At 43.8% G+C, this 10,610-nt stretch overlaps 1 protein-coding gene across 1 annotated transcript in view; it reads right to left on the bottom strand.

Annotated features, from left to right (window-relative positions):
* Nucleotides 1–4,301: 4,301 nt before the first annotated feature.
* The window catches only part of LOC141107567 (complement C4-B-like), a 179,969-nt gene continuing 173,660 nt past the window's right edge, over nucleotides 4,302–10,610 (bottom strand). The window contains exons 42-43 of the mRNA XM_073598404.1: nucleotides 9,881–10,016; nucleotides 4,302–4,570 (exon numbers count right to left, since the gene is read on the bottom strand). Coding sequence (XP_073454505.1) covers nucleotides 4,429–4,570; nucleotides 9,881–10,016 — 278 coding nt within the window. The 3' untranslated portion in view covers nucleotides 4,302–4,428. The remainder of the gene's footprint in view (nucleotides 4,571–9,880; nucleotides 10,017–10,610) is intronic.

Genomic DNA, 10,610 nt, shown 5'->3' with positions numbered 1-10,610 from the left:
GCAATTGATTCGCACAGTGGCAGCGTTTGATGGGCATAGTGGCTGCAATTGATGGGCACAGTGGCTGCATTTGATGGGCACAGTGAGGCTGCAATTGATATTATTTTTTCTGAATTTGTCAGTTTGTTTGCGCCCCTCCAAAAATTTTGAGCACCAGCTGCCACTGGTTCTAACCCGTCAGATTTTTTTTTGCTGTGTCCCATTGCAAACAGGCCCGGATTTACTCCCTTTGCCGCCCCAAGGCCGGGTCCTTCAATGCTGCCCCCCCACACACACACCACGTCCTTTATCGATGACTTCTACAATAGATCAATTAAAAACATATATCCATACACGAGAACACTGAAAATAACTGGCTTTAATTGTAGACTAAAAATACTTCAGGGTAAGCGCGCGAGGGGTAAGGATTTTTCGCAGGCAAATTTTCAAGGCAATGGCTGGTGTTAGTGCTTCAATCATCCCCGGCACCATGGTTGTTATGGTGTCAGGATAATTGAAACACATTATTTCTATCATTACATTGTAATATAAACTGAAATAGTTCAACTCACCATAATGCAGAATCATTGGGAGCCCTGAGCGTGTCACTTGCCACCATCTCTTGTCACTGCCAGATGGGGATGTCCCTTGCCACGCTGCCTGCCACCAGATGGGGATGTCCCTTGCCACGCTGCCTGCCACCAGATGGGGATGTCCCTTGCCACGCTGCCTGCCACCAGATGGGGATGTCACTTGCCACTATGCCTGCCACCAGATGGGGATGTCGCTTGCCACCATGCCTGCCACCAGATGGGGATGTCACTTGCCACCATGCCTGCCACCAGATGGGGATGTCACTTGCCACCAGATTGGGATGTCCCTTGCCATGCTGCCTGCCATCAGAAGGAGGGGGGCGGAACAGCGGTGACATTGCTAGCTACTCTCCATTTTTTTAAAAATGGCGCCGGGCGGCGCAATCACGCTACTGCGCCGCCCGGCCGAGCGCTTACGAGCTTTCCCGAGCCCGGCCGACTTCGGAACGGCGCATGCGCAGTTGCGTGGTCGGCTTGCGGGCGTGGCCATCTTTTCTATGGGCACTGGTGCCCATAACAGACTTTAATGGGCAGCACGAAAGGAGGGGGCGGCCGCGAAGTCGCTGCAGGAGCGGCGCCGCCCCTACACCACTGCCGCCCCGAGGCCTGGCCTCGGCGGCCTTGTGGCAAATCCGGCCCTGATTGCAAAGATTTCCCTTCACTTCCTGTCCCATAGCTAAACAGGAAGTGGGAGGAAATCCCTTAAATTAAGGGAATTTCTTGGGGACCTCCAGGTCCCCAGAACTAGTGTCCCTATTGGAAGATTTACCCTCTATTACTTTTTTGGAGACAATCCAAAATTTGGGATTTTCTTTTACTTTCAGTGATAACGGTACACAGGACAAATAGAGAAGGCAAATCTCCCCAACAGGGGCACAGACAGCAATAAAACTGACAAGTGTTTTAATCCCTCTCCACTCTATCCAAAACTAAAAAATAAATAAAAAAAAAAAATCAGCTTTTAGTTACACTTTAATGCTGATCAAGCTCACATGATGACATGATTCTCCATTCATGTGAAACTGGTTGCACACCATGCTATGGCGTGATACTTGTGTAGCTACATCTATAGAGAGACAGTTGTTTCATGTGTATAGAGATCAGTTGTTTCCCATAGGCCTTGTTTACACTTGCGGCTGGGGATAGTAAAAACATGTGGCTGAGCTGCGTTTTTTTAGCTGCTCCCCTTCAAGCTGCAAAGGCAATGGACAGGGATATACTGCAGCCATGAAGCTCAGCAAAATGTATCTCCACAGTCACGCTTGATGGCCAGTTCCATCTACTGAATGTGGCCCATTCGACTGGTTATGGTTGCAGCTTGGTGGTAGCAGGAGATTAAAACAGGCTGTGCAGTCTAGGCCTAAGACCCCTTTCACACTGGGGCCACCAGTCCATCTGCGGTAAAGCGCAGCTCGTTTTAGCAGCGCTTTACAGCTGTTTAAGATGCACCTTTCACCCGCTAGCTGGGAGCTTTTAACCCCAAAGAAGGGATTAAAAACGCCCATGTTATGGTGCTTCGGAAGCGCTGCCTATTCATTGCAATGGGCAGGGGCGTTTTGGATGCGCTGTATACAGCGTTTCTAAACCGCCCCAAAGATGCTGTTTGCAGGACTTTTTCTAACGTCCCGCAAGGGCACCGCTCCAGTGTGGAAGCACTCGGCGGCATGGAAGGCAGTTTTCAGGCCCTTTACAGGCGCTATTTCTAGTGCCTGAAAACTGCCTCCTGTGAAAGGGGTCTAAGGTATTCTATGGAGGAGTGTCAAGACACCTGCAGCACATCTCCAATCTCTAACCACACCTGCAGCATGTCTCCAGTCTCCAACCACACTGCAGTATTTGAATATTTCTTCTAGCATGCACACATTCTCTGACCATCTACTGTAGTATGTCCAGACTCTGACCATTTTTTGTAGCATTGCATACAACTGTCTGTGCAGCCTTTTGGCATGTTTTCAAACCTCGACCACACTTGAAGCATGTCTCCAATCTCCAGCCACACCTGTAGCATGTTTCCAATCTCCAACCACACCTCCAACATGTCTCCAAGGTCTAACCACACCTGCAGTATGTCTTCAAATTCCAACCACACCTGCAGCATGTCTCCAATCACAACTGTAGCATGCCTGCATAAACCAATCATACCAGCATGTCTTCAATCTCCAACCACACCTGTAGCATCACTCTAGTCTCCAACCACATATGAAGCATGTCTCTAGTCTCCAACCACACCTGTAGCATATTTCTAGTCTTCAACCACACCTGAAGAATGTCTCTAACCACACATGAAGCATGTCTCTAGTCTCCAATCACACCTGTTGCATGTCACCATACTGGAACCACACCTACAGCATATCTCTAGTCTCCAACTACACCTGTAGAATGCCACCAATCTCCAACCACATCTGTAGCATATCTATAGTCTTCAACCATATCTGCAGCATGTCTCCAACCACACCTGTAGCATCTCTCTAGTCTCCAACCACACCTGTAGCATGTCTCCAATAACACCTGTAGCATGTTTCCAATCTCCAATCACACCTCCAGCATGTCTCCAAGGTCTAACCACACCTGCAAAATGTCTCCAAATTCCAACCACACCTGCAAAATGTCTCCATCCACAACTTTAGCATGCCTGCATAGACCAACTATACATTAAGCAGGCCTCCAGTCTCCAACCACTCATGAAGCATGTCTCTAGTCTCTAATCACACTTGTAGCACGTCGCTAGTCTCTAACCACACCTGTAGAAGGTCTCTAGTCTCCAACCACAAATGTAGCGTCTCTCTAGTCTCCAACCACAATGTAGCATGTATCTAGTCTCCAATCACACCTGTTGCATGTCACCAGTCTCGAACCACACCTGTAGCATCCCTGTAGTCTTCAACCACACATGTAGCATGTCTGTAGTCTACAATCACACCTGTTGCATGTCAACAGTCTCCAACCACACCTGTAGCATCACTCTAGTCTCCAACCACACCTGTAGCATCTCTCTAGTCCCCAAATCACACATGTAGCATGTCACCAGTCTGTAACCACACCTGTAGCACATCTCTAGTCTCCAACTACACCTGCAGCATGTCACAAATCTCCAACCATGCCTGTAGCATGTCTCCAGTCTTCAACCATATCTGCAGCATGTCTCTAATCACACCTGCAGGATGTCTCCAATCACACTTGCAGCATGTCTCCAGTCACAACTGTAGCATGCCTACATACTCCAACCATACATTCAGCAGGCTTCTAGTCTCACTCTTCAACCACACATGTAGCATGTCTCTAGTCTCCAACCACACCTGCAGTATGTCTCTAGTATCCAATCATACCTTTAGCATGTCTCCAACCACACCTGTAACATGTTTCCAGTCTCCAAGCAAACCTTTAGTATGTCTCTAGTATCCAATCATACCTTTAGCATGTCTACAGTCTCCAACAACACCAGCAGTATGTCTCCAGTCTCCAATCACACCTGCAGCACGTCTCTTGTCTGCAGCCAGCCACCTTTTGTATCATGCCTGCAGTCTCTATCTACTGTAGTATGTTCATTCTCTGACCATTTTCTGTAGAATTTCATGCTTTGAACCTGGTGCACATCTCTTTGGTAACATCATAAACAGTGTTTGTTTTTTATATAAAGCAATGTAATTTTCATGAAACGACACTACTTATTTAGCTGCATTCCTAATGAGTGTTGTTAGAGGTATGTAACAAAGAGACTGACGGCAGAGCTCAGGTAGAAAGAAATGAGTATACTTTATTTATTGAAAAAAAAAAGCTCTTGTATGCTGAAAGCTTAGAGATGAGTGAATGTTAGCTCTTGAGTACAGCAAGATTAGAGGTAAGTTAATAAGGTGCTTTACACCTTACAGCCATTTTCACTGTAATCAATCATGAAGTTTTTCACGTCCGTGCATTTGTTACGGTTGCGTGTGGCCTTGCAGTTTTCTGGGCTAGCCAAAGCCTCCACCCAAGAATTGTTTTCTAGGACGTATCTCAACCTGAATGAGACAAAGAGGAACAAGTAATGAGAAATATGCAGTCTGGATTATTTGGTTAGCACTGTCAATATTACATTTCTTCCTATTGTACAATGTACAGATAAATGTATAGTGCACTTCAGCTTCTTTTTTGTCGCCTTTTCAGGCAAGCAATGTCCCCAAATCAAACCCTCAGTGATTCAGCAGGCAATATAGTTTTTGTGCCAGAACAGAGCAATTCTACACTGAGCTGCACTGACTAGGCTTGTGCAATGCGTTTCGCAACGAATCGAAATTCGGACGAATTTTGCATCTTTCGGACATTCAGATGCATCTGAGTGTCTGAATAAAAAAATAACGAATTTCAACTAATACGAAAGAAATATAGTTATAACGAATGAATTCGATATGATTCTGTAATTTGCTAAAGATCTAATGAAACAAAAGGTCAACTCAAAGTAAATCTTACAGTCCAATCAGATGATTCATTTTGCGCTGGAGGTTGGATTATTGGCAAAGTGAATTCCTGAGAACTGAGTGAGAAGAGTGTTGTATTGTATTTGAGCAGAGGAGAAGAGATATTGTCATTGTGTGTGTTAATAGATTCAATAAACAAACGACTTTCCAAACTACAAATCATTATCATAAATATATATACATACATAAATATTGAATTTCAATGAATATGAACGAAATTATAGCGCATATAACGAATGAATTCAACATAATTCGAGATTCAGTATAATGAATATCGACACTCTACAGAACTAACGAATTATCCGAAAATGTATCAACGTAACATAACGAATATAACAGAGCGAAATTATGTATTTTACGAATGACAACGAACCGAAACTAAGAGAAATTTTCCATTTTGCACAAGTCTAGTACTGACCCTTTAACCAATTGCCATCTAGAGCAATTTTGTAATTTTTCACATACATGTTAAAACCTGCAATTTTATTTTATTTTTTTTGCTAGAAAACAACGTGGAACCCCCAAACATTATATACACTATATTACCAAAAGTATTGGGACGCCTACCTTTACACACGCATGAACTTTAATGGCAGCCCAGTCTTAGTCCTTAGGGTTAAAAACTGAGTTGGCCCACCCTTTGGAGCTATAACAGCTTCAACTCTTCTGGGAAGGCTGTCCACAAGGTTTAGGAGTGTGTCTATGGGAATGTTTGACCATACTTCCAGAAGCGCATTTGTGAGGTCAGACACTGATGTTGGATGAGAAGACCTGGCTCGTAGTCTCCACTCTAATTCATCTCAAAGGTGTTCTATCAGGTTGGGGTCAGGACTTTGCACTGGAACAAATCATTTGTTGTGGGGTTTTTTCAGGGGTTTGCTTGGCCCCTTAGTTCCAGTGAAAGGAACTCTTAAGGCGTCAGCATACCAAGACATTTTGGACAATTTCATGCTCCCAACTTTGTGGGAACAGTTTGGGGATGTCCCCTTCCTGTTCCAAGATGACTACACACCAGTGCACAAAGCAAGGTCCATAAAGACATGGATGAGCAAGTTCGGGGTGGGGGAACTTGACTGGCCTGACTGGTCCTGACCTCAACCTGATAGAACACCTTTGGGGGGAATTGAAGCGGAGACTGCGAGCAAGGCCTTCTCATCCACATCAGTACCTGACCTCACAAAAGGTGCTTCTGGGAGAATGGTCAAACACTCCCATAGACACACTCCTAAACTATGTGGACAGCCTTCCCAGAAGAGTTGAAGCTGTTATAGCTGCAGAGGGTGGGCCAACTCAATATTGAACCCCACGGACTAAGACTGGGTTGCCATTAAATTTCACGTGTGTGTGTGTAAAGGTAGGCGTCCCAATACTTTTGAAAATATAGTGTATTTCCTGAAAGCAGAAGCCCTGGAGAATAAAATGGTAGCTGTTGCAATTGCGTATGTCATGTGATATTTGCGCAGCTGTTTACCCAATAAAAAAATAAAAAAATAGACCTAAATGAATTTTAGTGCATACAAACACAATATAATACCCAACTTTTTTGGTAAAATGTAAAGTATGATGTTGGGTTGAGTAAATAGATACCAAACATGTCAAGATTTAAAATTGCACACGCCTGTGAAATGTTCCTGCCATTTCACAGGCTTACACAATTTTAACCTATGGTACCTAAAACTGTCCATAGGCTATGCTTTAAAAATCTTTACAGGTTATCAGTTCATAGTTAAACATGAACTATGGTGCTGGAATTATTGCTGTCACTGAGGTTCGAGGTGATATCTCACGTGATCACTGTTTCATTTATCTTCCTATTACAAGGGCTGAGCAAGCCCCTTGTGATAGCTTCGGGCATATACTCTTTTGTTGTATGTATGATATACTCTTTTTTTGTTGTTGGATTTTTTTCCGAAGGATGTTGGCTCAGACTTGTCTTGCATACACACGGTCACACAAATGTTGGCCCAAAATTCCGAACGTGAGAACGTGGTGACGTACAAGACATATGACGAGCAAAAGAAAAAGGAAGTTCAATAGCCAGTGCGGCTCCTTCTTGATTCTGAGCATGCGTGGAACTTTTGTGCGCCGGACTTGTGTACACACGATCTGACTTTCCGACAACAAAGTGAAGTTGAATTTGAGAACCTGCTCTCAAACATTTGTGGCCCGGAAATTCCGACAACAACTGTTCGATGGAGCATACACACGGTCGGACTTTCCGACAACAAGCTCACATCGCACATTTCCCGTCGGAAAGTCCGACCGTGTGTACGCGGCATTAGGCTTGGCGCACACCTATGTAGTTTGCTTTTGATCTGTTTCTGCGGTGCTTTTTGCAGTGCATTTTGTGTTTTAGCACATGCATTTTTGACACATTTTTTTGCACGTTTTTTGGTGTGTTTTTATGCTTTTTTGCCAAGTTATTGTTGATCGGATTAAAAAAAGCAAATCACTGCAAAATTGTAGTAAAATGCACTACATGCTTTTCTTCAGCTTCTCCGATCTTTTGAACCAAAAATGCACGGTTTTGCTTTTCAAACCCATTTTAAAAACACAGCGGCTGAAAAAAGGCACACAGTGCCTTGAAAAAGTATTCATACCCCTTGACATTTTCCACATTTTGTCATGTTACAACTAAAAACGTAAATGTATTTTATTGTGGTTTTATGTGATAGACCAACACAAAGTGGCAAATAATTGTGAAGTGGAAGGAAAATGATAAATGGTTTTCAACATGGTTACAAATAAATATGTGAAAAGTGTGGGGTACATTTGTATGGCGCCCCCCTGAGTCAATACTTTGTAGAACCCCCTTTCGCTGCAATTACAGCTGCAAGTCTTTTTGGGGATGTCTCTACCAGCTTTACACATATAGAGAGGGACATTTTTGCCCATTCTTCTTTGCAAAATAGCTCAAGCTCTATCAGATTGGATGGAGAGCATCTGTGAACAGCAATTTTCAAGTCTTGCCACAGATTCTCAATTGGATTTAGGTCTGGATTTTGACTGGGCCATTCTAACACATGAATATGCTTTGATCTAAACCATTCCATTGTATCTCTGGCTGTATATTTAGGGTCTTTGTCCTGCTGGAAGGTGAATCTCCGCCCCAGTCTCAAGTCTTTTGCAGACTATAACAGATTTTCTTCTAAGATTGTCCTGTATTTGGCACCATCCATCTTCCCATCAACTCTGACCAGATTCCCTATCCCTGCTGAAGAAAAGCATCCTCACAACATGATGCTGCCACCACCATGTTTCAAGGTGGGGATGGTGTATTCAGGGTGGTGTGCAGTGTTAGTTTTTCACAACACATAGCATTTTGCTTTTAGACCAAAAAGTTAAATTTTGGTCTCATCTGACCAGAGCCCCTTCTTCTACAAATTTTCTGTGCCCCCCCCCCCCCCCCCACATGGCTTCTCACAAACTGCAAACAGGACTTCTTATGGCTTTCTTTCAACAATGGCTTTCTTCTTGCCACTCTTCTATAAAAGCCAGATTTGTGGCACGCACGACTAAACTTACATTATACAATTTTCTTCTAGATTTACCAAAACCATATAATATGAGGTCAAATCTAAACACTTTCAATTTATATGCAATCAGGCAGGTCCTTGTACTACACAGTTAAAGGTAAATCTAAAGAAAATTGTATGGTGTATGGCCAGCTTAATAGTTGTCCTGTGGACAGATTCTCCCACCTGAGCTGTGGATCTCTGCAGCTCCTCCAGAGTTACCATGGGCCTCTTGGCTGCTTAATGCTCTCCTTGCCCGGCCTGTCAGTTTAGGTGGACGGCCATGTCCTGGTAGGTTTGCAGTTGTGCCATACTCTTTCCATTTTCGGATGATGGATTGAACAGTGCTCCGTGAGATGTTCAAAGCTTGGGATATTTTTTTTATAACCTAACCCTGCTTTAAACTTCTCTACAACTTTATCCCTGACCTGTCTGGTGTGTTCCTTGGCCTTCATGATGCTGGTTGTTCACTAAGGTTCTCTAACACAGTGTCATCAACCCTGTCCTCAGGGCCCACTAACAGGCCAGGTTTGCAAGATAACTGAAATACATCATAGGTGATATCATTTGCTGCTCAGTGATTGCCGTATTCCAGTATGCATCTCCCCAGGGTAATACATAAATTCTGGCCTGTTAGTGGGTCCTGAGGACCGGAGTTGAGAACCACTGGTTTAAAGCCTTACTCCATAAATTTTCTTTTAGTTTGTCTAGACTGTGGAAGAGTTAAATGTTCTGCTCTTTTTTTGTTCCCGCCTGTGGCCCCATTGGGGGATTTTCTCTTACTTCCTGTTGATGTGATATCCATACAAGAAATGGGGAGAGGTTCCCAACAGAACAGGGAGGTGCAGAGAAAAAAAAATTGTCATAATCTTTCCTCACTGTACTAAAAATGGTTTCATTTATGTCTGTGTCCATGTTATATACTGTAAACAGAGACAGGCAGTAAGGGAAGGTCTCCCCAGTAGAGGCTCAGATTGCAGTAAAACCTCAACAAAGGTTCAAACGCTCCCCTTAAAGCAAGATAAAACGTTTTGGTTGGAGTTGAGATGTTAAGATCAATACCCCATTTGATGAGTGCCAACAATTTGGTGCCTATACATATGGGGTCTAACTAAGCAGAAACCTTAAGCCCTACCTAGGGTCATCTGTCCTCTAGACGTGCCAAGCAAGAGACAGCATATACTCATTCTGTGTGAGGTCACATGCAATTACACAATACAACAGCCCTTCTGTAAAGGCCTAATGCGGTCAATGCTGACTCTCTACCAAAAGTGAAAAATTAAAAGTGTAGATATGGATTGCACCCCAATGTGATAGCAGACAGATGACCATCACCCACCTGTTCTTTTCATCTGTTGTCTCCCCATCTTGCCCCATAATCAGATACTCTGTTTTGCCCGGCTCAAGTTGCATCTTGCAGCTTGCACGCTGGTAGAAGTATCGGATGTCTCCAGCTTTAAGGCTCTCGTCTGCACCTAGACAACAGGGAGGAAAAGGTAAAGGGAGAGTGATTTTGTACATATTTTATTTCTTTTGTTTGCTTAGGGTGGGTGGAAAGGGTAAAAAAAAAAGTGCATATTAAAATGGATCTAAAATTGCAAAGGAAGATTTGCTATGTTATAAGAAGCATCTAGAAATATGAATTATGCCTAAGAAGTAACACTTAAAGATTCACATTTTGTCTTGAATTCCTCCTGGAAAAATAGCAATAAACTTCCTGTGAGCCTCATAGCTGTAGGGTGAGATCTCAGGCAACCTCTGACCAGGGCTGGTGCAAGGATTTTTGACACCCTAGGCGGAACCTCATTTTGCCGCCCCCCCCCCTCCAGTTTTGCCCCTGACTCCACCCCCTTTGCCCTGCCCATGTATACGCATACCTCCCAACTTTTGAACTTGAGAATGAGGGACACTTTAAGGAGACAGTTCTGCAGTATGAACCAACCCTTAGGGAGAGAGAGAGGGAATGATCAGGATGGTATATGGAAGAAAGGAAGGGGGATCACTATGGCACTTGGAAGGCAGGAAGGATTACTATGGCACATGGAAGGCAGGAAGGATCATTATGGTAC

The sequence above is a fragment of the Aquarana catesbeiana genome, linkage group LG09 (assembly GCF_042186555.1).
Source record: "Aquarana catesbeiana isolate 2022-GZ linkage group LG09, ASM4218655v1, whole genome shotgun sequence".
Classification (NCBI taxonomy): Eukaryota; Metazoa; Chordata; class Amphibia; order Anura; family Ranidae; genus Aquarana; species Aquarana catesbeiana.
Note: the sequence above shows the minus strand (reverse complement) of the source record. Positions and strands in the feature narration are given on the sequence as shown.